Genomic DNA, 26,880 nt, shown 5'->3' with positions numbered 1-26,880 from the left:
AGTTAACTGATGAACTTAAGTCTTGAAATGAAGTCTTTCTGATAACTGACTATCAAACCTCTCTGTCCATTCTGGGGGGGATTTTGGCCCAACTTAAAGTGTTGCTTTAAGTTGGACCAGATTTTAATACAGACTTTGACTAGGCCATTCATTCCAACACTTTTACTTGAGTGTTCTGTAGATCTTCTGAATACCACAAGTGTGCTGGACCTAAGATCACAAGCTGATTTATGGTTTATGTTCAGGATTTTCATCTGCAGAGCAGAAAATGTTGAACAATCCATTTATTGACTAAAGGATAAATTTGTTAATCAATTGCAGTAGGTCTTTAACAGGCCCATACACTGCTACAGCCATATTTAACTGTATATGATGTTCATTATTGTAAAATAATGCATTCGTTTTACATTAGATATAATTACTAAAAGTTTAACTTTTGGGGATCATCAAGATGTCTACTGGGAATTGTGAGACCAGTTTCCTTTTCGCTCAGCAGTGGTTCCCACATTGGAAGTGTCCTATGGATGCCATTATTGCCCATGTTGCTTTATTTAATATTAAATTATGAACACTGACCTTAGCTGAGGCAGTGAAGTCTGAAGTACTTTAAATGTTGTTTAAAGTACTTTAGACTTTAAACAACATTTAAAGTTTGAAGTACTTCAAATGTCCAAGAATCATGCACTCTTCGACTAATTTTGATCGAATGGCCACTTAAAGAAGAGTGGGACAAAGTTGCTCCATAGAGACGTAAAAACACATTGCCACGCATCAAAGTTGAATGTTGCCACCAACTGTGGCACAAACAGTTACTTTTTTCTTTTTTATAGACTCATGTTGTTTTTGATAGTTTCGCCCCCTAAATCATTAAAATCAGAGTTTGAAAACTCTTTGTATTTTTTAAAGTTATGTTTAGCCAACATTCAAATTTTATTCAATCTAATTAAATGACAAAAACGCATAAACAAAAGAAATATTTAAGGGTGCAAATACATGTTGAGATCAAATCTAGCTCCCTCATCAGGCCTTGTTTGTCTCAGTCCCAGTAGCTTTAAACTTTTAGACTATAGATCTGAGTAAATTCAGGGCAGAATTTAACTATTTTCTGTCTTGCAAAGTTCAAAATGCACAGCCTCAAGGTTATGTTCTCTTGTCTTTCCCATTTTAAATATAGTGGCTGAGAGAAATTTGCTGCTGTGTGCGTTATGTTTTTATTCTCATTAAATGTTCTCAAATTAAAGCCAGAAATTTAATTAAAATTGCAGTCTTGATATTCCACTACTGCAATAAAAATGTATTATTTTGAGAATGTTTACCCATTTATTTGACAAGGTATATCAATGAACTTGACACACACTCACTCTGTCGACCTAAACCGCTCTGACTTGGAACCTCTGAATGGCAACAAAACAAAGATAACGATATAATGTATATTATAACTTCTATTATTGTCAAATACGTTACGTTTGAAATAAAAATATGATGTTATCCGTGGATGGGTGATAGAGGGAGACTCTTTGCTTTTTGTTTAACTAATGCATAATAAATAGTCTTCACTTTAACTTTTTAATAAATGCTCATATCCTGTTTGCCTCTCCCAGCAATGTATGAGCTGAACCCCCAATCTCACATGACGCACTCTGCAACTTCTGAGCTGCTCCCCACCAGAAGAGGAGAAAAACACCCTGACAGCAGCTCACTTCAGCCAAGTCGTCGCCATTTTATTAAGAGACTAAATAGCCTTCCTCTGATCGCCTGTTATGAACTGCAATGAGAACCTGGGCTCACTTCGCCGTTTTATCTCCTCCTCTGGCCACATGAAAATGGCCACGCAGTTGCATTCCCGCACATCCAACCGCACACGCACATATGCACTAGAGAGCTGCAGCCTTCAGCCCGTCCCCCTCCTGCTCCTCCTCCTCTTCCTCCTCCTCCTCCTCCTCCTCCTCCTCATTGCTTGCCTGCTTGTGTGCGCACACACGTACATCAGAGCGCCGTGAGCCATGAGAACTGGCGGGAGCGATCCAACTTTCCCTGAGAGAGAAGTGGCAAAATAAGACCCAGTGGGTGTAACCAGTACGCCACCTAGCTGCGGAGACGCTTCGGCGGAGATCCGTCGACTGTACCGATTATGAAAAACACCCGCGCCGATGTTGTTGCACGGAGGGCTCCGCGCTCTGCTGGGAAACAAACTCGCCTTTCGGGGGTGTTTTTAACCTCCGCCGGCCTTAGTTATGTAATCGGAGCCACAATCTAATGCACCAGAAGCGGCGGATCGCTCGCAGTTAGAACCGATAGGAGCGGAGAGCAGGACAGCAACACCTTCAGCTCCTTTTGCCTCGAACGCAGTTGGCTCTGGGACGCGCTCTCTGGGTAAGTAGCCTACGTAGCCTTATTACAGATTGTCATGGCAGTCCGTATTAATGTGCGCAGGCCTTTTCATCATGACCGAGCTCAAATTCGGTGCATCCGCTTTGCGCTAATTTTATCCCTTGTTGCTGAGCGTGTTTCCCCCCCCTTCCTCTGTTCTCCTTGCGCGGTGATATTTTTCTTATTTCAATGTTGCTGACACCAGCAGGGGGACTGGCAGAGGACAGAGGGGGTGGGGAAGGGGGGGCTCTCTCGGGACTGATCCACATCAGCAGGCGCGTTTTGATGCCATGCACCCTCTTTTACTTCCATGTTGAGTTTTTAGCTCGCTTGCTGTGCATGTTTGCTGTGTTTTTTATTAGGACGCTCAAACACGCGTCATATGTAATAACGGAGGAGAGGAGCAACAACAACACGTGTGTTTCATTTGCAAGTGCGCCAGCATCAAGAGGATGGTGCGCAAAGTCATTTTAGAGGAGAGAAAGCTTCAATATATCTACAGTGGCAACATCAGTCAGCCGACACAACTGCGACCTGAGTACACAATGTTCAATCAACACACTCCTAACTGAGGGAGAAGTATGTGTACGTGTGAGGAGGTGGGATATGGAATAATCGCCAAAGTATTCACACCCCTCAAACTGTTTCAACGCTCTGTCACGCTAGAGCCACGAACTTTAATGTGTTTTAGGAGAGTTTTATGTGACAAACAAGCAAAAACAGAAGAGTAAAAATGTGTAGTGGAAAGAAAGGATACATGGTTTTTAATGAATAATAAAATAAGAAAAGTGTGGCACGGTTACACTGGCAACTGTAAGCCAAAACCTGTGCAACCAATTGCCTTCAGAAATAATTAGCAAATAAGTATAATATAGTCTCAGTATAGCTGAAAGCATCTGAGGTTTGTTATTGGAAATTAGAGAACAAGCAACACAAAGACCAAGAAACATAACGGGTTAGAGCGAAAATGAATTACTCAAATCCAAAGCATGGTCATCCACCTAAGCTGTCAAGTTGTGCAAGGCGTTAACCAGATAAGCAGTGGCTTTGGAGGAGCTGCAGAAATCTGGAGCTCAAGTTGGAGAAAACCATTAACCATAGGCAATTATTTGTTCCAGCATTTGAAAACTGATTTTCACAGAATATCTCCATCAATCTGACTGAGCCTGAGCTATTTTGCAAGAAAGTATTTCAGTCTCTAGTTGTAAAGCTGGCAGAGACATAACCCCAAAAGATTTGTAGCTGTAGTTGCAGTAAAATTGGATTCTGCTACACACAACACACCTTAGAGATTTCTTTTTGCGAAACACAATTAAAATAACTTTCTTCTGCTTATAATTAACCACTACTTTGTGCTAGTCGATCATATGAAATTCCAATAAAATAAATTGAAGTGAACGCTTGAAATCTGACAAAAGGATAACTGTTTAAGGTGAATACTATTGCAAAGTACTTTACCTCCCTGTAGTGGCGCCTCTGAAAGCTCTAGAAAAGGGTGACCAGATGAGAGCCACTGATCATCTTTTCTAGCACCATAAAAGCTGGAGCCAGAATATAATATCAGGAGTATAAGGACAGGAATGAGAAGTACGCTCTGAAAGACACAAGCATGACAAACCAATAAACCAATAAAACAACCAAAAAAAAAATTTATTAAAAAAAGACATTCATCTGCGATTGCCCAGTAAATTCATACGGTGGGCCACTACCTCACAGTATCTCCTTATGGGCGCTACTCCTTCCCTGTGAAGGTGAGGTGTGAGAACTGAGTGACTAACTGCGAGGCTTCATGGTTCAATAACCTGGGATGCCAACACTGGAGCCCAGTTTCCAGCTGTGCTCCTGCTGTTGTCAGGCAGATGCTAGCGGCTGTTGTGGTCCTCGATGATAACACTGTCACAGGATGGTGATCATGATGCTGCTGGAAAGATGGAGGGCCATTATCATGATTTAATCGTCCCTCTCCAGAGGAACCACAGTGACTTACAGTGTCAAGTCCACCCATCATTCTGTCACTGGGAATAGCTTCTGCTCTAATCTTAGAATAATTCAGAGTTATGTATGAGAGGTATGGCTCTGGAGAGCATAAGGAGCTATTAGTATGCTCTTTGACTGATCTTGAATGGGCTTACCCTTTTAGGTTTGAAAACCTGCCACTCTCATTATCTGCCTGCCGTCACTTCACTACAGCTGTTTCAGAAAGTGCCTGCATTTAAAGCTGTTACCCAGACTTTTGAGTAAAATCTTTAGATCTACTTTGTTGTCTATTGAATAACATTTAATAATCAGAAAATATTTGTTTCGGTATATTATAACTTGTAATTTTCTCAAGATAAAATAAATTTTTCATACCAACATGCCTTTAGTGACATCACAAAAGGTAACTGATCAGAGTTCTTTTGAGTGCGTGCATTTGCAATCTCCTTGTTTTTATTGTACCATCTCCATCAGTCTGAGATTCCTATGACTATATGTGCATGATACATAAATTTAGGTACAAATATAGAAAAAATAAATTTTGTAACCGTTTTAGCAGAGAATTTAAGACCTTTCTGCAGTTATGTTATTTGCAGAATAACACCACAAGTATAACTAGCTGATATTTGGGGTTTAATAAGTTGGGCTATCTGCTCTGTCAGAATGTGTAATTAGCTACTTGACAGACATACTGCTCAGAGTTTACCTACATTAGTTTTTAAACAGCAGTCAGTTATTCAGAATGGTGATGGCGGGCTGGGGAAACCTTCGTTCCCCATCAAGGAATGGGCAATTATTGCATTGGATGTCCTTATCGGGGAAAAATGGTACTGTTATTTATTGTGATAATGATAAACTCTAGTTAATGATGTCTGCATAACTGAAAACATACAGAAAAAGGTTTGTTATGTTTACTGCTTAAAATAATTTCACTAGTTTTTCATAGTTGAAATAGTTTTCCCAATGTTGGATCCATGAGAGCATTAGTAATTTGAAATACTTTTGAAAATATGAAATTTAAATGCAGCTGTTTCACTCTTTCATGGTACAATAGAACTATGTTGGTATTGTACTGTAGTACTGCAATTAATAATCGATAAGTTTTGTTTTTAGAGCAGTATTCTTGTTTGGGGGGCTCTGACTATATTAACTGATAGTGTTGCCTAATCCCTATTTCATGTCATAACTGTGTGCTTTCTTAATAACTGATAAGATTTGAGTTTGTCCAGCCTGTAAGCAAGGGAAAAACTGGACAGCCATTTCTTTCAGCTAGTAGACTGGCAATTCAGAGCAATAGGTGAAGGAAGGGACAGTTACTCAGGTCTCCAGACCTGAGGTATAAATAATTAATACTCATGCATGACCTCAAGCACATTTCTTTAAAAAGATTTTAAAGAAATAATATTACTAGTATCAGTAATCCCTGATACTAGTAGCAAGCATTGCCTAACTTCAATGTGTCTATCTCTAGTCAGAACAGCATCATCAAAACATTTGAGAAATCTGGTAACAATAAAGGTCGAGATAAGTTCCAACGATGCTTCCTGCAGAACTGCTGCATCCCTCGCTACTTCTGACTCGTACAAAGCCCCGATCTATCAGTTAGCCCCACTATGCGTGGACAGGTAGTACAGCTGGCAACATCAACAGTCTAGTCAACTCCAGGGAAGTAAGAAAAACTCCCATTGTTCAGTAGACAGAAAGAGAGAAATTAAAGAGAGTTCAGACTGGCTCTAGTCTGGAAAATTAAGTAGATGTTGAAGACAGCACAAGTGAATGATATACATTCACTTGGGGCAATAGCCCAGGGCTCCCAGGTTTTGGGGACACAGAAAAAGAGTTATTTTGAACAAATAGATGTTTTTCAGGCAATATGTCTTATGCTTACAAATTAGTGGAAGCAATATCCATGAGGTTCTTTAATTAGTTGGATTAATATGTTATGTCTTGTTTCAAATGAGAGGTATGACATGGGTCGGTGCGGTTCAATGTGCTGTTTTGTCAGCTTCCATTGTGAAAGCGGTCCATATAAGCGACCCATACTGCACCATCCCAGATAGGTTCCAGGTGGTGTGCAGTTGTAATTGGTATGGCATAGTTAGGATGGAGCTACTGGCATCATACAGCACAGTCCGTTGACTGGGGGACAGAAAAATGTCTCTGCTTGTGACCAGCACAAGACATACTAGTGCAGCATGTTTGATGCCACAATAGGCTTTTGGGTTTAATCCTGGCTTCCCAGTGAAAGTCCAACTGGTGGTGGAAGCACTTTCCTGGTCATAATACAGCGTACAAAACCGTACCAACCCATGCCGTACCACTCAGTGGAAATGAGGTATAAATAATCAGTGCTCAAGCATGACCCCAAGCACATCAACAGCAGCAGTCTTTAAATACATGCTTCATACCTTCTTCTTTGTTCTGTAGTATATTTTAATGACTGTGTTACAGTACAGAATATAATGCCACAGTAAATGCAATATTTTGGGGCATTTTCTTCTATGGGTGAAGACATTTGGAGTGTTTACGAAGAATTTCTTTTGGCAAGGACAAAGATTTTTTTTCATATTGAGAAAACCAAAACTACTTCATGTATATGAAGCTATAAATTTATTATCATTTGTAAGTGCAAAAAAAAGTCGTGTGGGTAGGGCTCCCAACAGCGTCTGGCATGTAAATATGCCAAAAAACCAAACAGATGGAAAAATTGAATTATGAATATAAGCACATTCGTACAAGTTAAAGATCTGAATAACGGTTTGCCTCTACTCAGCGCCCTTCATGGCTTGGGGAACATCAGTCAAATTCTGGCTCAAACATGTATAGTTAACATTTTTCAACTCCACTGAGTGCTTTGGAGTCTATGTCTCAATTGTCAGGAGTTACTATTCCAGCATAATATGTTCCAATGCTGGCTGATCAAATTGATTCTTGCACTTCTTGTGATGTTATAAACCCAATCTCACACAAGAAACAGTAAGCAGAATTTTTTTCTGCAGTACATTGTTTAAACTTTGTCCTTTTTCACTCAGCTGTGTTTTACTGTCAGTATACGGTTGTCAAGTGGAATAAATTGGCATCCTTGGATTGCATCTTTAAGAAAGCTACTGTCCTCTGCTGTACTCGTTTGATTTTATTGTAAGCAGTACTGGCCTTAAACATGCTTTCCAATATTGTTACATAAGAGCAGTTTCTAAAACAGATGTCGATTCGTGTGATTCAAGGAAAGAGTTTCTGTGTGTGTTTGGACTCAGGGACCTAGAGGCAGGAAAGATGGTCCACTGAGCTCCTAAATGAAAACATTAAACTGAGACGCTCTTGTAGGTTTAAGGCAGCAATTCAATGTGTTGTTGAGAGACAGATGAGCTATTTCATAAGTGGCCCTCAAGAGAGACAAGAAGAAAGAGCCGCAAGAATGCTTGGCGGGGTGTGTTTTATTAGAAAATGGACGAGTGTGTCGCTTGATGAGAGATGGAGACTAATGAGAGGAGCTCGACGAAGGATGTCACTTTCCTTTTCAAAGCTTTTCAGTTTGAAAAAACTGTTGTGAACACAGGGTGAGTTAGAGTGAAAGTTTTTCTCTGGTGAGCGGATTGTTATTTTTAGGGCGTGTTTCTCTGGTGTAATGTCACATTAAAAGTCCATTTACAATGGGGTCAATGAAAAGCTTTACTTGACTTAGAGGAAGCAATGGGAGGAGGAGGAATTTGCACTCCTTTCCAAAAATAAGTTTTACCCTTTCCTACGGATTTGTGTTACCACTACCGAAAAGCGGGAGGGAGGAGGGGAATGGTTTGCACTGTGAATGGAAGGATTTAGGCTGGAGAGGAGGGAAAAACAGAAAGGACTGCTCAGAGGGAAGAAATATGGTTCTGATTAACAACGATACAGTTTTCGGGTTGACTGTTTTACTGTGTGGTCTGCAGCGAGGGAATGAGAGTGTATGGGACTAATAGAAAATGTATGAAAAAAAGGTTAAAGCCAAACACGAAAGGGGGTGGGGGATTTTGAAAGAAAAGAGACTACAGTGAAGGGTAGAGTGGGTGGAGAGGTGGCTGTGGGAGTAGCTGAGAACAGAAGGCAAAGACAGTGGGGAGACGAGGGGAGGAGACTGGATCAAGTGTTCGAATGTGTCAGGAGACGACTGATTGATTTGCTGATTTAGGGAGAGAAATAGTGAGGGTTGTAACTGAGCTACAGTGTGCAGGGGACAGTGGCTGTGGTTCAGATCTATAGGGGCAGTGCTCTGCACAACTTCTCCATTAGATCACAGCCAAATAAATTTGTGTATTTTATTTGAACTTTTGTGACAGATCAACAAAGCTGCACTTAGTTGTGAATTAGAAAAGTATGGTGTGCATTCATATTTATCCCTCCTACCTCCGAAACATTTAAAATCCAGTGCAACCAACTTCCTACAGCAAGCTGTGTAGTTTAATCTCAGTATAAATTCAGGTTTTGTTAAGACCTCAGAGGTTTGCTAGAAAACATTACCAAACATTCGTCACCCTAAACGCACAGTGAAACAAGGTGATGGCAGCATCATGTTTGAAATGCTTTAAAATATGATCTTGCTGAGAAGGAAGAGGAGTTTCTTAGAATCCCCTTTGGATGTATCCAGTCTTACAGATAACAGCTTCCACAGAGCCAAAAGAGTGTCAGACAACCATGTTTGGTCTGATAAGACGACTTGTGATAGAGAACTAATACTTTACATCACTGTAAAACAATTTCCATATGGTGAAATGTGGTAGCGGCAGCGGCACTGGAATTTTTTAGGGATACTACGAGGGTAAATTATAAAAATTCACTTCATGCTTTTAAGATTTTTATTTGCAAAAAAAAAAAAAGAACTTTTAAAAACCTTGTAACATTTTTCTTCAAGTTCAAAATTATGCACTTTGTTGTGCTGGTCAGTCACATAAAATCCCCCTAAAATGTTTTAGTGTCGAGCTAACATAATAGAAAATGTATGAGTTCTTACAAAAGCACTTTTGTTATGCACCGCAGCTGAAGACCGTTAGAAGAGTCCACTGTAAGAGTTGTTTGGTGGGATTGTGAGTAAGTCTTCCAGTTAGAGCTGACATTCTGGGAATCTGATTGGCCTCCTGGGCTTTCTGTATGATGAGATCATCTCTGTGGACACAGACTTTAGCACCTCGCTGCAGCTGCCTGCAGGAAGGGGACTTTCCCCCTCAATTCCTGTGCCGCTGCGATTCAGCATCTGAGCTCACTAAAATGACTAATCTCTGGCCTCTCTCTCTCTCCCTCTCTCTCTGTGTGTGTCTGTTTTTTCGTCTCCTCTTTCTTTTGGATTCATATTTACTCAGCTCAAGTCTGAAGGACAAGAGAGAGACCTTCCCTCGCTGGTTGACGGCAATAAACTGCACTTGGACCGTTAAGAGATTTGTTTTGCTAACCTTTCTGGTTTGCACCTGCAGTCTGCCCTTCGTCTTTGACCCCAACTGCCCCTCTGGGCTCATTTGAAGGTGTTATACTGGGAACTCCGCAGCACACTGCCTCTCCCCCCTGACTTCTCTGATGGACCAGAGAGTGAAGGGGGGGACCCCTACAGCCACCGCCTCCACTCTGGACTCTACTTCTGCTCCTGAAGACTCTAAGCAGGACCAAGTGGCAGAGAAAAAGAGGAGAGCAGAGGGGGAGAGTGGCAATGCTGTGAAAAAAGAGGAGGAGAAAAGAGGACCAGGAGGAAAAAGGGAAGGGGACAAGGGAGCAGTGCTGGAGCTGCTCATCGAGGGGCGCTGTGGAGGGCAGCAGGAGCTCCAGCTTTCTGGCAGGGAGTCAAACTGCCCCGAGGGGAACGTAAGGGTCCGGATTGGACTCCAGGCCAAGCGCACCAAAAAGCCGCCCAAGATTTTGGAGAGCTACGTGTGCAAGCCCACCATCAGGACGTATCAGAGACAAGGCAGGGGGGCTCTGCTGAGGGCAGATGGAGAGGGAAGAGCAGTCCAGCAGATCAAAAGCAGCCCAGCCACAGACGAGGCAAACAGGGAGCAGCGATCGGGCTTGGATGCCGTCCAGGCCACATCCAAAAAAACTACATCTGCTACTCCACCGCCGCTTGCAAAGTCATTATCATCCTCGTCATCGCAGCCTTTGTCGATATCCTCGACATTAACTTCAGAGTCTACTCCTGCTTCTGCCCCTAACATATCAAGCCAAGGAACCAAGACTGGCAAACAGGTAGGACACTCAGCCTCCCAGCTGCTGGCAGTAAATCTGCTGCTGACTTTAGCTTTAAATAGAAGGACAACAACCAAGGCTTTTAGTGAATGAGGGTTTTCATCCATTATTAAAAAGAACCACATGTTGTAGTTTCTCTGTTAGTTTTTAGAGTTAACCAGCAGATTCTCATACACACTGGAATGGTGAAAAGAGATAAGTGTGAAATAAGCTATTGTCTCAGAACTGAAACCTAAGCAGCAGATTACAATTAACAGACCTAAGATTAGACTGATAGGATGGTAGCCAGTTGGAGTTATTACAGACATCGGTCCATCAGTCCTTGTGATGATCGCCCAAGGGGAAGCTTATAGCCATAGCTGTTCAACGTCACTTGAGCAGCAGCAGCAGCAGCAGCAGCAGCATACCAAAATTACAGAACGAGTATAAAATGTCAAGCCTTCTCATCTGTATTAGTGGCAATTTATAGCTACCAATAGCAATGTTTTCTCTCTCTCTTTCAGTCTCTGCCTGGCCCTCTATTTCTGCAGCTCTCTTCTATTTTTACATCCCCTCTTTTCTCTACGCGCTCTCATTTATCTTTCACTCCCCCCACTTTCCCTGTCCCACTCGGTTCCTCTCTGTTTCTCCACCTTTGCATTTCTCCTCTCTTTGCCCCCATTCCAGTTTCCATCACCTGGCTCTCTCCTTTTCCTTGGTATGCCCTCATTTTCTCTACCTGTTTGACCCATTTTATTCTTATACTCTCTTTTGATGCATTACAAATGTTTTCTTTTATAGCATTAATCTGACATATCCTCAAAAGTTCAACGTAAAAATTAACAAATCTAGTAGGTGGAGAGATATGTATCAAAGAAGGTGCAGTAACCCAGATGCATTAGTGCACACAACCTTGAACTGATACTTCGCCACTGATAGTGATAGTACCTTCCAAATGTTCTCCAACTCTCTCACATTGTGAAAACATGTCTTGTCTACGTGTCTCTTCAAGCTGCTCCACAGTTTCTCTGTTTTCATTTTTGACTTTGTAGCGGAAATCTAAAGTTTTAAGGTCCAAACTGGTGAGAACTGATTCTCTTCATATTTCACTCAGTGACTGGAAAGAAAAAAATAACCATCTTACTGCCATCACCATGTCTCACTGTTGGTATGGTGGTCTTCTGGTATTATTTTTGGGACAAACATATATTTCAGAGTTTGGTTCAAGAGACTATGACTATTTCCACGCAAGGTTTTGGGAAATGTTAACTTTGATGTGCCTGTAGAAGGCTTTGAACATTGTCTGGTAGTTGGTACCAAAAAGGTAAGTCTTAGTGTTTCAGATATTGCTTATTTACTAGAACTTGTATGCACAACCCTTTTTTAGGTTTACAAGTAAAGATCTGTCTCACTGCCAACAATGAAGCATTGTGATGGCAGTATGATGCTTTGGGGTTATCTTTTTCTTTCGGGTTAAGCTTAGCCAGATTTACCTTAATTTATAAGAGTGAACTGAAGAAGACTAAATGCTGAAGTTTAATCAATTTGTGTTTCAGCAAGAGCAGAATTAAGGATAAAGGTTGTAAAGCTGGGTTGTTCCTCTTATTTTCCCTTATTACACTTTAGTTTGTGTATCAGCTGAATACACAAACTAAAGTGTATATTGAACCCACATTAAAGATGGACAGAGCTTAAAAATGATGAATCAGTGTCTCATTTTTAAAACAAGAGCATGTGCACTGTTACTGATAAATCTCAAGGTTATTACAGTCTGTGACAGAAATTATGTTTTTGCATTCCCCAGGTTCCTATCAAGCTGGCCGATAAGACGGACGATAATTCAAATGGTTCATCAGAGAAAGTGAAGAAAGACAAGCTTCCAAGTGTTAATGGACAGTCTGTCCCTGCAGGACTTAAACCCTGCTCTCCCACAACAGATCAGACAACTTCAGCCACTCCGTCCACACCGAGCAAGCAGACAGTCTCCACTTCAGAAACCAGGAATGAAGGGAACAGCTCCAAGAAACACAATGGTTTGGTTCAGACAGCAAAACAGAAGGAACTATCGAATGGGAGGAGTTCTTCAAATATCCTTGGCACTTCATCCTCATCAAAAAACAAAGCTGGAAAACTCAGCGGTTCGTCTTCTGCTTCTTCCACAGATTCCACAGTGAGGTCTCTGGTGTCTTCTGGCTCCCATAAAGAGCTTTCCAGTAAGACTAAGCCAGACTCTGCTGCCTGTCACCAAATCACCCCCAAATCACAGTCTTCCCCCTCCTTGGATCCTTCCTCTGCCCAGTCAGAGGGTTGTGATCCCTCTCCACTACCCCTGATAGACAATAAGAGAGAGAAAGAGAAGAAAGCCAAGAAGGAGAGACGTAGAGATAAAAAATCAAGGAGAGATGGACCAGAGGCAGACAGAGAAAAAAGTGAAAAAAGAAAGAATGAGGTTAAGAAAAAGAAGGACAAGGATGGAAGATCAAGACATGACAAAGAAAAGGATCAGAAACACAGAACTGGTGATTTATGGAGGGATAACCTAAAGAATGAGACTGGAAAAGCAGATAGGATAAGCCCTGAAAGATTGAGGACACAAGATAATAATGCAAAATGTGGTGAAACAGTTGGTACTACTAAATTAGATAAAAGCTCTAAAAAAGTGACTCCAGTCAGACTAGAGGAGAAAGAAAAGACAGTTGACAGTTGTAGGCTTGCTAAACAAAGTGAGCCTGCTTCAACAGGTGATTTCAGTAAATCAAAAGAACAAGACGTATCAAGGCACCCAGTAGTGCCTCCGCCTCTCTCTATGTCCTCAGCTCCTCCCCCTTTGGCCCCGTCTTCCTCTCACATTCCTGTTTCTCCCCCCTCTTCGCCCCGGGAGCAGGACAGCCGACCACTCAAGAAACGCAAAGCCAGAAGGCCCAGCTGGACCAAGCTGGTACATCGCGCCCACAGAGCGGAAAATCAGGAAGCTTCTTCGGATTCCCTGCATAATCCATCGCTAAGTTTCCCCCAGATCACTAAGACATCGTTTCCATCCAAAACCGCTGTTCAGCAGAGCGATGAGTTGCAGTCAGCGCCCCTGAGCTCCTTATCCAGCTGCTCCCCCCCAGTGTCTTTAGCAGCCCCAAAACAAACTCACCCCATTTCAGATTCAGCCCGGAAGAGGGGCCGCCCCAAATCCCACAGCTCCAGTTTGGATGAGCCTCCTCCTCGACTTTCACCAAATGATATTCCCTCTGAGGATCCCATTGTAGGCTGTGACAGATCTAAAAAAGCCCCGGTGTTGGTACCAATACTGCAGTCTAAGTCCAACCCTAAGAAACGAGGGCGTCCCCCCAAAAGACCCTTCCCAGAGGACCAGGGTGAAGATGCACTGAATCCCCCCAATCGCAAGGAAAGGAGTGAAGACTTTTATCCTCCTGAACGGGGGAACCGGCAGCTAAAGATCAGGAGACTGATTAATGAAATAAAGAAAAGAAAGAAGAGGAGACTTCACAAAGTAATTATGGCTGGTTACATGGGGAAGGAGGGCAGAGGAAGAGAGGTAGTGGATGGTAAAACCTCATTGAGAATGTGTAAATCGATTGAGGACACAACAGTTCACACCCTTTCAGCCCTGTCCTCTTCATTTGGGAGCACACTGGGCCCTCAGATCAATGTAAGCAAAAGAGGGACCATTTACATGGGCAAGAGGCGAGGACGCAAGCCTAAGTCCCAATCTGCGAACCTAAACTCTAGCTCCCAGAACTCCACTCAGTCTTCTTTGTTTACCAGTCCCCCTGAAGCATCTCTTTTCTCATCTAGCCAGCCACACCCACCCCCATCTCACCCATTTCCTTCCCCATCACTTACCCACTCTAGTGGAGCCCAGAGTCCTTACAGTGAAGGCAGCCTCACAGAACCAACATCCTCCCTCCTCTTTTCCCACCACTTCTCTCTCCCTTCCCCATCTTCCTCTTGTACATCCCCACGTCCTCCTTCCTCCTCTTCCCTCTCCCCCTTTGTAAAAAAGAGCTGTCCATGTCAAGGGAGACATCAGTTTCCCTTTCACCAGTCTTCATGTAAGCTCTCGGGTGCCACTGCTTCAATGCACCATGTACCGGGTTCCCCGAGTCACCTGAAGGAGGCCACCCCCTCACCAAGGAGCGAGTCACACAGTGACGAGACGCTGCCCAGCGACAGTGGGATAGGAACAGATAATAACAGCGTCTCTGAGCGAGGCGAGATGAGGGGAGCCCGAGGAATACTGAGGATGGGTCATGGGTCAGGGGTGATTCTGGGAGGTCAAAGGCTCCCTCCATCTCTTGTGGACCGACCCTCTCCGGTTTCGTCACCCCTCTCTCAGGTGGCCAGACACTCAAACACTATTAACATCTCAAACACGGCAGAGCGTCACAGAGACCGGCACCGACACAGGCGCAGGGATTATGACTGCCCCGCTTCCTGTGCCTGCCTGTGCACCTGCCTTGGACACAACAAGTGCACTCATTCCGACTATTACTCTTGCCTTGGACATAGTGCACTGAAGAGACAGAAGAACAAGCATAAGAAGAAGCACCAACAGATGCACATGCAAGACCCAGAGTTCCTAGCTGAACTGGATGATCTGATCGCTCAGTTCAACGAAGTTCACATTGGACGACGGAGCTGGGCGAGGACTGGATTTGGGCAGGGCTTTGACGGAGGAAGGCGACATCATTCTTCTTCTCATTCCCACCGGTCCAACATTTTCCGGATCAATCTGAATGGCTTCTACTCGCCACACCCTGTGTCCTTCCCAGCAGCTCCTTCCTTCACCCCTCAGCCCTTCTATCCTTGCCATTGTAACAGGAAACTGGACCGCCGGCAGTGCGGCTGCCCCTCAAAGTTCCAGGAAACAATTGAAAACATGGGCTATTATGGCAGCTACCCACCAGCACCACCGTCGCTATATCACCACCTCCCCAGCTCTTTCCCACTTCCACCTCCTCACCAGTACGCCCCCCATCAGTCCCACCACGCTCACTTCCTCCTCAACCCAGCCAGATTCCACAGGCGCAGAAGCAGGTTGCTCAGGGATGGAGCTTTAGGAGGAGAGGTAGAGGGGGATTTAGGGGCTAGCAGCAGAGGAGCAAGCTCTGGGTTCGTTTCTGGACTCTCTTGTGGCTGGGGGAGGAGCGAACATAAACATAAGCACCGTCACCGACTCTGTGAGCGAAACATGGAAACTGAAGAGGAGTTACAGGATGAGGAGGAGGAAGACGGCATGGATAGGGAGCTCTTGAGTGGTTCAAAGACACAATCAGGGTTCATTTTTGGGCAAGTAGAGGGAAGAAGAAAAGGGGGAAAAGGACCAGGAAGCATGCTGTCTAAAGACTCACCTTGGTTGCGTCAAAATGGAAGCATTCCCTTCTCCGCTGCCACTTCCTCTTCATCATGTTCTTTGGCAGAGAGGTACAAAAACACATCTCTCACCTCTTTGGGCCTTGGCTCCACTCACCTGTCTTCATTTGGAGGAGGCTGGGGTGGCTTGGGCCACAACTGGGCAACATTTGGGAGTCTAGGAAGCCCAGGATTTGGAACCCTGAACCCCAGTTGGAGAGGCTTTTCCGGGGACAAACACATGGGCAGACTGGCTACCTCGGAAGGAGAAGATGAGGACGGTGAAGATGATGTCGACGACTCACACCTGTATGCTCCAAAACACACCAACCTGTTCACTTCTGCTGCCATGTCAGCAGTGGGGAGAGGCCTGAGGAGCGGATTGAGCAGCAGGATCCCTGGAAATGGAGAAAAGTCATGGAGGAGGGATGAGCCAGCGTGGACAGAGAGGAGGGAGGCAGGTGAGAATGCTTTAATGATCTGAATGGGTAACTGTTGAATCCACAACTGTCTTCTGTTGTTGCCTCACTGGCACTAAAAGTGAATCTATTTTGAATGCTGACAGCAATCCAGATAAAACAGAGACTCCAACACCATTGAAATATAACAATAGCAGTAGTATAATGACAGTGAGCTGAGAAAATGGGTTTACGCAGAGAGCCTCTTTTCACTCGCACAGTGTGACAGATTTTGCTATTTGCACAGTGCGGAGATGAAACTCCACCAACCAGCAGCCGTGTGCCCAATATAGTGACAGAGCTGCTTTTTCTCAGGTGTTGTTGAGCCACACATCAAAGCCCGGAGGGTGCATGAGGAGAAATCAGACTCCATTCTTTTTATAGCCAGCTTCAGTCCCTTTTCTGTGCAAGGGCACCGATACAGCCGCTCTGCAGCCACTCCTCTTAGAATTTGTTTTGAAATTACAGTAGTAATCAGAAGCTTGTATACACTCACAAAAGGCATTAATTTCATTTTAACTTAGTTTATTTGAACTCTTCATTCTCCAGGGTGAGATGATTCTACACCAACCAACTCTGAAACATTTATTTCCAAAACAAGAATTTGGTGAAGAAGTTTGAATATATTGTGGGTCCTCTAAAATCTACATAGGGTCAAAATACCTACACACTCAAATATATGCATTCATTTATCACCAGTTAACAACCGTATATAATTAGCTGGTATCTTTGAAACAGTTTCTGGCATACCTCTGTCAGGAAATTTGAGCACTCTTCTTACAAAAATGTTATAGCTCCATGAAATTGCTTGGACTGTAGGGCATCTTTAACCACGGGTCCAGAGCTTTTGAATAGAACTGAGGTCAGGGTTACTCCCAAAGCTCAGTACTTAAGTGTTATCCATACCAAAACTAGTTTTGATATTCTTTTGGGATCATGCCCTGTTGGAGCAACTAGTTCTGTTTGGATTTTAACAGTCTGACCCAAAATGTCACATTCAGATGAAAGTTGGTTAGGATGTTCAGGAGTTACCCAGGAACCATCAGAGCTCAAGCACATTGTGAACTAAAGGCTGTTTGGAAGACCAGTGATACTGTCTATGGTGGCAATGTTTTTACATAACCTGAACAGAGAAGGTACTGTTGTCCTTATAGATATGAGCTTTGGTGATGTCTGACTTTGGATTAAAACTCAACTTCTCTATAACATATTTAGCATCTTGAATGGACTTTCAATGTCTTTGATGACCACAACCAAGATTATAAAGCTCAAAGAGAGGTATGTGGAGATTGTCATGGAGAAGAAGAAAGGGAATAGTGAGGAAAATGTGGGTTAATCATAATCAACAATGTGTACATTCAACAGTAAAAAAAAAGCAATGCCATGAATCCTAATATCCCACAGACCAGTTAAGTCCTACTGAGCTGCCTAGATATTTTTCTTCCAGGTGACAGTTTAGGGTAAAGCAAGGATGCAACTAGGTGCTTCAACAGGACAGTGATGGCAAACAGACATGGATCATTTAGGCTGACAGTTAGCTTCCAGAACAGACTCAAACTCAACTCTTAGTCCAGAACCATTAAAGATAAGGGGAATATGCTTGAAATCAGGTCAGTGCCAGTAATATGATGAATTTCATGTTTATAGTTGAGCCTGTGTTAAAATTGTGAAAATCTTGAATAAATTCAAACTGTTGCACCAAATTCTCATTTTTAAAATTAAAGATGTATGTGTTATGCTCCTTCCACCCTGAAACCAAAAAGTTCAAGTGCTTTGCTAAATAAAAATGACATTCATGGCTAAGATGAGCCGCTTGTCAACTTTTGGGTTCCATATCTTCTTGGGAATCTGCAGGAACATCTTTAAAATCTTCCTGAACCGCACGCTGTACCAGCTCAGGGCTGTCCAGCGAAGCACAGTCATTAGTTAACCACCAGATCAGCTATTTAAAGCTCGTCCTATTCCTCCCCGCTGGGCCGGCCGAGCCTGTTTGATTTGGAAAAATCCAATAAGGAAAGAGTGGTCAGTCTTGTCAGTGGCTGAGGAAAATGGAACAAAAAGATGGATGACCTCAGGAGAGATTGATGAAGGGATCAGAGGGAGGTCAGGAGGGGGGCACACAGAGTGTGTATGTGAGGAAAAACAGCTCTTTTTGTTTCTGATGAAACAAAGCAAAACAGAATTAGAAGGTAAGGTCATACTTTGCTGTTTCCTTTTCCAGTACTATTTTTCACTTTAACTGAGTGTGCAAAAACAAATGATGTGCATAAAAGGTATGCATGCCTCAATGTGTTTGTGTGCATCATTTATTTCTGAGTGTGTGCAGCTCATAAATCACTTTTAATGCATTTCCCAGAAGTGATCCGGTCAGAGGAAATGTTGTGACTCACCTAATCTGCGGCTCGTCCGCATGACTCAGCCCAGACTGGCCTCACCTCACACCTTCTGCTGGCTCAATCTCTCATCCACATCTGTCTTATTTCCTCTCCGCCACTCATGCGCCCCCCCCCCCCGCCCCGCCCCCCTCGCCTCCTCTGCCCCTCCTGCAGGTTTACAAGGTGACTCGAGGAGCCGTGGCCAGCGACGAAGCGTGCCAACTCCAGACTGCGCTGCGGTGAAAAACAAAAGAGGGCCAGGACGTCCCAGGAAGCACCCGCTGCCCTCCGCCGTGTCCTCCCCTACGTGCTCATCTCATGCGACGCCGTCCATGTCGCCTGCTGACTTCGTGCCAGAAGCAGGAGGAGGGGCAGAAGAAGCGGTGCCAGAGAAAAGAGGAGGAGGAGGCAACACGGTGCAGCAGGTCATGGATTTGGAGTCGCAGGCCCGGAGGAAGAGGGGGCGGAAGAGAAAACACGGTGACTCTCCGTGCCATCAGAGGTGAACACCGGAGCTGGTTGACTTGACTGTTCAATACAACCACTCGCTGCTGTTATATTAACCCACCGTTTTCAGCACTGTGTGCTAAACCAGTGCCCTCTATCTCTCTCTTTCTCCTTTACCCTCCCTATCACTCTACCTCTCTGTTTGCACTTTCCTTTTAGTTTTGCCAAGGACATCCCTGAATGTGACATGCATTCTGAGTTTCTCAGCCAATCAGATGTCGACGAGGCTCCGACCCAAGCAGTAGCCGCCCATAGGGAAGAGAACAGTGATGGCTCCCCAAGGAAAAATTACCTGACAGCAGGCCTTTACTCTGATGATTATAAAACTACAGAGTGAGCCAAGTGAACTCATAAACTCCCTCATATATAGGATATTTTTCCTCTTCATGAATTTTTCCTTTCTCTTTATCTCAGTCCTCCCTTCCAAGCCCAGAAGAACTGCAGTGAGAGTTTAGAGTACACACCAGGGGAGCATGAGTACAGCCTTTTACCTGCTCCCATACATGTTGGTGAGTACAGATCAACATCTCGACTCTGTTCTGGCTCGTAATTGGCTATCGCCGCTCATTTCGAACTATCTTAATCTTCTTTAGGAAAGTACTTGAGGCTGAAACGAATTCACTTCCAGCTGCCATATGATGTGATGTGGCAGTGGCAGCAAAACCAGGTATTTAGGTAGAAACAAGAATTCAAGCAAACAGATTTTTTTTAATAACTCAGATGTAACTCTCATGTAATTTGGGTGCAGCTTCAGCGTCAACCTGCTGTTCCCCTGAAAAGGAAACGCCGTTACTGTGAGTTTATTTCTTATTTGATATTACTTCTGTTGTGACTTCAAGTAAATATGTGTACAAACCCCATGCTCATCCCTGATGTAATCGTAGGATACATACTTACATATCAGTGGACAAGTGGTGCTTTTTCATATCTTAAAATTTTCTTTTAAAGTGCCAAAGAGACCAATCTGTCCTAATCAAAGTCCACGCTTCCAAATTCCATGTTAATGTTTGTGATGGTAGGACAGAAAATGATATTTTTCTGGCTTCACTGCCAAACAGCCAATTAGCATATAGATATAATCAAATATAATAATACTCTAATGCCCAAGATTACAATTATTTCTGCAGTTCTAAATGAGTTTTTGAGTTTTTTTTCTATTTCATAATTTCTGTGGCTGGTGGCAAAATAAACATAGGTCCTCATCCACCCTTGATTGTCACAATTTGACCTTTTAAATTGAGAAAAGTAACTATTTAGATTTGGAGTAAATATTGGAACTATAACCACAGATTTGTCTTACTTAAATGCCATGTTTTATTGTCTTTCCCATTTTATGACTGGCAAATAAAAAAATTTGAAAAAACCCCTGGCCTTCTGCATCACATCATAATGATGCCTCATCCTCCTCCCGGAGCAGAGTGACAATATAAACCTGGTCACATAGGCCTTTGGACAAAAACAGGCCCATAGCATCACTACTCCTAGTGGGAATTCAATGCTTTTCCATCATACTCATTCTGACCCATCTTTGCTGTTTAATATAATTATGCCTAACAAAAAGCGGAAATTTTAGGTTATTTATTTTCAGTTCCTAACTTTGACAATAAATAATTATTAATTCTTTAGATGCATTTATTTTAAATGGTTGTCTGTTTCCCCCCCCCCCTAAAAATAAGACACAAGTTTTCTTGAATTACAGGTTGAATTTGTGGAAGATCTTCTGGTCTTAGATTATACTGCTTCATACAAAACGAAATTATTTCACGACTTTTTACACATCTGTACCGGGGGAGCAAATAAGTCTGATGTGTCAGATTCTTACTGTGCGTCTGATTTACGCAGGTCGCCTGAAGCAGAGGACTCCGTCTTCCCAGCAAATAGTGGTGGGTTTTGTAGCTTTAGTTTGTTTTATTCCAGCACAGACTCATTGCTTTCCCTCCATTCATCTCCTCCCGTCTGCATTTTACCGAACAGGAGGAGAGCTCCGGAGACATCACCAGCCTGTTCCCTCACCTCGACATGGAGCCTCTGACCTGCAGCGAGAAGTATGGATTTCAAAATAAACTGCTGTTAAACTCATTTCAGCGTCAGTAGGATAACCGTCTGTGACCGTATGTGCCGGGTCCAGGAGCTTTGTGGTGAAACACCACGTGTTCCTCGTCAGGAACTGGGAGCTGGTGAGAGACCGACAGATCCGAATGAGGATAGCGAGGGGGAGAGACGGAGACGAGGAGGGAGAGGACTCGCAGATTGCGTCCTGCGACGGCGCCAGTGGGGACGACAGCCACATCAAGTCAGGTCCATGAAGCAAGTGTGTGTGTTAGTTTTTGTTTCTGTAGGTGTTTGTGGTTGAACCTTGCGCATTTTCATTTTTTTGTTTTGCCGTACATTTGTGTGGACTGTGTTGTATGTGTGCATGTATGTGTGCGCTCATCCGACTTCATGTTTGGCTTGTCTTTCCGTATCATACTCAGCAGCCCAAACTAAGTGGTTTTCCAACCACAGAATGCAGCCTGCAGAAATGTTTCCCTATTTCTGTCATCCAATGCTGGTGTCCAAGAACTCAGCAGGCATCGACTTTCTCCATTAGCAGTGAAACCACACACTTTCATCCAGCAGACAGAAAACAAGAACACATATAATTAAAATGTAGCCGTAAAAGATGATGTTCCAGCCTTCACTAACGTGCCGAATGCTGTTTGACCTGCAGATCACTCAGTGGGGGTGGAGGTGACGGTTATCAGCAGCAATGACCCCCCCCACCAAAGTCAGGACACCTTCAGCTCGCTCACTGCCAGCCCCAGCGTGAGTTAACCAACCGCACACCACCCCCATGGAGGAAAAAGTCTTCTAATAGAGTGAAGATTTTTTTTTTTTTTTTAAATCTGCTTTTGCAGTCAGTTGTATGTTTTTGTTCTCTCCAGCCCACCAATAGCCAGAGCAGACAAGAGGAGGAGGAAGAGGAGGGAGAGGAGGAAACAAAACGAGGGGAAAGAAAGGTCTGCAGCAAAGAACAGAGGAGGAAACGGTTGAATGATTTACTTTTGACTCTGCAGCATTCATAAATGATCAGAAAGAGGGAGGTAAGTGGAACATCAGCCGGTGTACAGTGCTGGCAAAAGTACTCACACCAGTTAACTTTTTACTAATTCGACCACATAGCGACGACAGATTCCATTAAAATCGATTTGGATTCAATGAAATAGATTTACGCAGAGTATATCCCTTTATAGTGGAGGGAAAATTATGTTGGTTTTTTCAGGTCTTATTCAAATAAAAATCTGAAGTGGAAGTGTGCAGCAAGCAATGGGTTTCTGCCCCTTTAGTCTGGTGTCCCTAAATAAAATCATATTCAAGCAGCTGTCTTCACAAGTCAGCCAATTACATGTCATTTTAACCTCACTTCAAAAACCAGCTGTTCTAAATTCCCCAAAGCTGAAACACAGTGGTGGCAGCATCATGATGTGGGGATGCTTTTCTTAGCAGAGAGTCGAGGAAGTTTGTTAGGACTGACGGTAAAATGAAGGGAGCTGGAGAAAGGAGTCCACAGTTTGATCCATAAAGAACATTCTGCCAGGAGAGGCTTGTGAACGGTGCAGTCACATACCTACTCCCAGGTAGTTGCCAACCAGACGGATGTAAATAACTTTGCTGTCGGGCCTCTTTGATGGCACCACTTCATGTAACGCAACTTCCCCATCACCCCGCATTAAAACTCTGGATTTACTGCACGGGTCTCCACTCTGCTGCTCCACACGCAGGCGGAGTGGAGCCATTCCTGGGATGTTAACAGACTTCCAAGCCAAGGTTGACAATTTTTCTGTGTTTGTTAACTGAACACAGCTTTTCACCAGAACATATCATTAGCATGAACTAGGTCATGCTAACAATGTTTATTTTGACAACTTCAAAATAAATGCGACTTACAGTCTAGAAAATATGGTGCTTATCCCAAAAGACCTCCAGCTGTATCTGCAGTGAAATGTGATTCTACAAAGTATTAGTAAGAAAACACTTTGGATGCCACACTTTTCAGATTTTTATTCGTAATACTGTTTCAAAACCTTGTCATAAAATCCAGATAAAATATCGGCATATGCCAACGAACAGTTTGGTTTGATCCAGGACCGTCTGCAGGACATTGGTCATTTTTATTTTATCTTCATGTAGGGTGGAATTACTCCAAAAAGGGACCAGCCCCAGCAGTGAACAGGTGGACTGAAACTGATGTCACTGCACCAACTAAAAGGACAGAAAGACAAAGACGGGGAGCGTTTGACCGTGAGATGAACGAGACAAACTGACGTGGATGAAGGGAAAAAAAATGAAAAGAAAAGACCAGCTGACATGAATTTGCACTAGTGCTGGATGAACAAGCACACTAAAGACTGTATGTATTCTGAGTGGAGACACTTTAAAAAATACATATATACACTTTGAATGCTCTCACTGCGGCACCTTAAGCAAAAACAAAACTAAAAGGACGCGTGTTACTCGGGAGGTTGAACGCGGACACGTACAACGCGGTACTCGGCATTTTCGGCTCACTAGTTTCCAAGAGACAAGGAGCTCATAAGCCGCCCGGGGAGGAGAAAACGCAAATGTAGCCCGGGCCCCCCTTAAGTAGGTCAAAATTGAACCCTCATTTACTTGTTAAGCTTTCAAAGTCACATTGCACCTTTGGGAAATGGCACAAGGAGAAGCGAGCCAGTTAAATGCTAAAAAAAAAAAGACAGTGTTAGTTTTTTGGTTTTTTTTGCTTCGCTTTAACAAGACTGTGTCTGCCATGTTCCAGTGAATAGGGAAAAGGGAGGGTGGGAAGAGCTTAGCAATAGGAATTTTGGCATTGCTGCAGGAGAATTTCTAAAGAGGTTTTGAGAAAGAGCTTATTTTTTAGAAAAAAATAATAAAAAAAAGTGTTGTCTGCTATAGAAATGGACAGAATATATCCATGACAGGAATGTTTATTGTCGAACTATTTTCAGTATTGCTTCCAAGGAAAAGGGGGAGATAGTTTTGTTTACTCCCGACTGCCTTTGAGAGGGTTTCCCTCTTTTCTTCGGAGCACTGACAATCAGAATGTCCTCGGCGATGGAGGCGATGGTGGGTGTCAGAGGGGAAAGGGATACAAGAAGTAATTTACCCCAAAATGCTCTGTAGAAGTGCCATGTCGTCTTATGTGTAAAAGCGAGCTCATGTGGTCTTTAAAAAGCAATATCTCCTCTAATAAGGACTATATAAGTACTCCAGTTATGTTTTTTAATTAATTTGTGAATATTTGAGGACTTTGTTTTTCTGTACAAAAAGCATATTAAATTGTTCTCATCCTAGGATCATTGGATTAACAAGCCTTCAGTTTTATGTGAATGTACAGTCCGTAGATCTATTTTCCTTCCATCCGCAGTAGAGTGTAAATTTAGCATAACACATAAAAGCTACCAGTCAAATCTTTCATTTTGCTGAGACATTTTTAACAGTATAAGCAGCTGACCAGTATATCCTTAGAACTGACATGGTTGTATATTATTTTTACTCTCTCTTCTTTTGTAGAGTTACATATTTTGCCTCCTTTTTTAGCTGAGCGTACTTTGGTCAGACAATCTGTGACAGTAAACTAGTTTTTTTGTTTTCCAGTGCTCTCTTTCAGTAGTGTGGCTTCTTATAGCGAGCCAAAAAAGTGCAATTTCTTTGACTGTTTACATACTGTATGTATATTTTTCTCCCTCTTTACTTTTTTTACCTGAAGGCACTACATTATTGCCAGTGGATGATTAACTTTATAGCAAAGGTACACATAAAGAGTTATTTATCTAGTTTGCATGACATGTAACCTTTGCCTGTTGCCTCTGACGGTGTGCATCTGTTTAGCAAAACAAAACAGCAAAAAAAAAAAAAAAACAGTGATAACTCAATGCCATAGAATGTCAGCTCAAACATTTTGCCTCTATATCCATAATAATAAAAGCATTTTATGTCTCCTGGTACTAAACCCTGTGAACTCTTCATGCTTCATCGTCAAGGCCCTCCTTCCTGCTGTATTTGTGTTTTAAGTGGAAGTACCGCAGTGATGCTAATCAGTGTGAGTTTACAGTGCTATCTAGTGGTGTAAGATTGTACGTCTCACATTCTGTTGTCCTCTGTAATGACCCACAGTGGACAACAGGGCTGTCAAAGCAGCACAATAACAAGATGGTGGGAGGGTGTAGCGCATTGAGATGCTCTTATGCTCTCCTCTTTCCAGCCTAACTGGGGCAGAGTTAGGTAATTTAAATCTGAAGAACTCTCCAGAAACCAAAAAAAGGGATTACAATAGTGGATAGGATTTTGAAGTTTTACTGACTAGAATGTGCATGTTTGCAGAATACCTGGTACAATCCCGTTTTAAACAAACCTGTTTATTACATGTTGAAACTAGGAAATTTTAGTGTTTTTTTTATTTTTTTATAAAAAGGGGATTAATTTTAAGTGAATTTCAATAGACTGGCTGCACAGTAAAGCCATTGGTGGCATTGTTGCCTAGCAGCTAGAAGGTCGAAACCTGGGCTGAGGTTTTTCTTGTATGCATGCATGGGTTCTCTCCAGATACTCTGGCTTCCTCCTACAACCAAAAAAAACATGAGTGATAAGTTCACTGAATACTCTAAAAAACTGCCTTGGGGTCTGAGTGTGTGTGTGACTCAGACCCCAAGGCAGGTGACCTGATGGACTGGTGACCTGATCAGGGTGTATCTCGGCCCTCGCCTTATAACCACTCTCCAGGCCCATCAGTCATTTAGTACCACAAATGACTAAAATATGCTTAAAGACACCCTATACAGCCAAAAGGGTTTGCTTAAAGGCCCAAATCATTTAATTTAGATGTTCAAATAATGTTATTGGGTACAGGTGTATGAAATTAAGGACCTAGGGATGCAGACTGCTTTCAATGCCATTTGTGAAAGAATAATTTTCTGGAGCTTAGTGAGTTCCAGCGTGAATTTGATTGGATGCCACCTGTGCAGGATGTATTTATTATGAGGCCATAGACTTCTGAGTCAATAAGCATCCAATGCAAACATCATGGCAGTTTAAAAACTTATTAAAACGAATGTTTGGCATTAAGAGCTTTTGAGTCAGGACTGTCAATACCGTCAGAGTTATCAACTTCAGGTAAGATATTGACAGCTCATGAATGCAACAGAACCACACTGCAAATAAATCTGAGCTGTCCCTCATTCATGGTTGAGACAATTTCAGTAATCTTTGCAGTTTTGCATCGACACAACGTTCTGATATTTTTGAACCATTTGTTGCACAGGTTGTCTCTCAGACTGAGGAGTGGTACATTCCTTCATATTTTTATTTCAGAAAGACTCAGAAATAAGTCTGAGGAAAAAAATTATAAAATGTGGCAGAATAAAATTTAAAATAAGCATTTAAAAAAAAAAGTTAGAAAATTCTGAGCTACAGCCTCATGATTTTTAGGCTGGTTATTTTAAGGCAGAATTCCCCATAATGGGATTATGTTTTGTGTCCTGCTCCATGGCTGCCACTTCTGGGACCCCAGCTGAGTCAACTCCACTCAGATCCACCCAGAGGGAGATTGTTGCCTTTACATCTCTGCTGGCCAGACGACAATTTATCCTGGAGTAAAATCTCCCAAATCC

The 26,880-nt window shown here is 42.9% G+C and overlaps 1 protein-coding gene across 4 annotated transcripts; it reads left to right on the top strand.

Moving 5' to 3' along the window:
- Positions 1 to 1,958: 1,958 nt before the first annotated feature.
- ash1l (ASH1 like histone lysine methyltransferase) lies at positions 1,959 to 25,223 on the top strand. 4 transcript variants are annotated; one of them, XM_005810272.3, is made up of 14 exons: positions 1,961 to 2,373; positions 9,678 to 10,551; positions 12,335 to 16,355; positions 18,902 to 19,229; positions 19,394 to 19,567; positions 19,649 to 19,743; positions 19,828 to 19,901; positions 19,983 to 20,028; positions 21,077 to 21,117; positions 21,209 to 21,279; positions 21,363 to 21,532; positions 21,945 to 22,039; positions 22,159 to 22,317; positions 23,405 to 25,223. In XM_005810272.3, the coding sequence occupies exons 2-13, from the start codon at positions 9,889 to 9,891 to the stop codon at positions 22,297 to 22,299; spliced, it is 5,919 nt and encodes a 1,972-aa protein (XP_005810329.2). In that variant the 5' UTR covers positions 1,961 to 2,373; positions 9,678 to 9,888; the 3' UTR covers positions 22,300 to 22,317; positions 23,405 to 25,223. The 4 variants fall into 4 exon arrangements, 3 of the variants coding, with proteins under 3 accessions (XP_023185972.1, XP_005810329.2, XP_014328505.2); XR_002752493.1 differs by lacking the exon at positions 23,405 to 25,223 and having other exon boundaries at positions 21,363 to 21,527; positions 22,159 to 22,248; XM_014473019.2 differs by lacking the exons at positions 22,159 to 22,317; positions 23,405 to 25,223 and having other exon boundaries at positions 21,363 to 21,545; positions 21,945 to 22,030.
- The last annotated feature ends 1,657 nt before the right edge of the window (positions 25,224 to 26,880 follow it).

Source organism: Xiphophorus maculatus, chromosome 3 (assembly GCF_002775205.1).
Source record: "Xiphophorus maculatus strain JP 163 A chromosome 3, X_maculatus-5.0-male, whole genome shotgun sequence".
Lineage (NCBI taxonomy): Eukaryota > Metazoa > Chordata > Actinopteri > Cyprinodontiformes > Poeciliidae > Xiphophorus > Xiphophorus maculatus.
The sequence above is the reverse complement of the archived record's forward strand: the minus strand, read 5'-3'. Positions and strand labels throughout refer to the sequence as shown.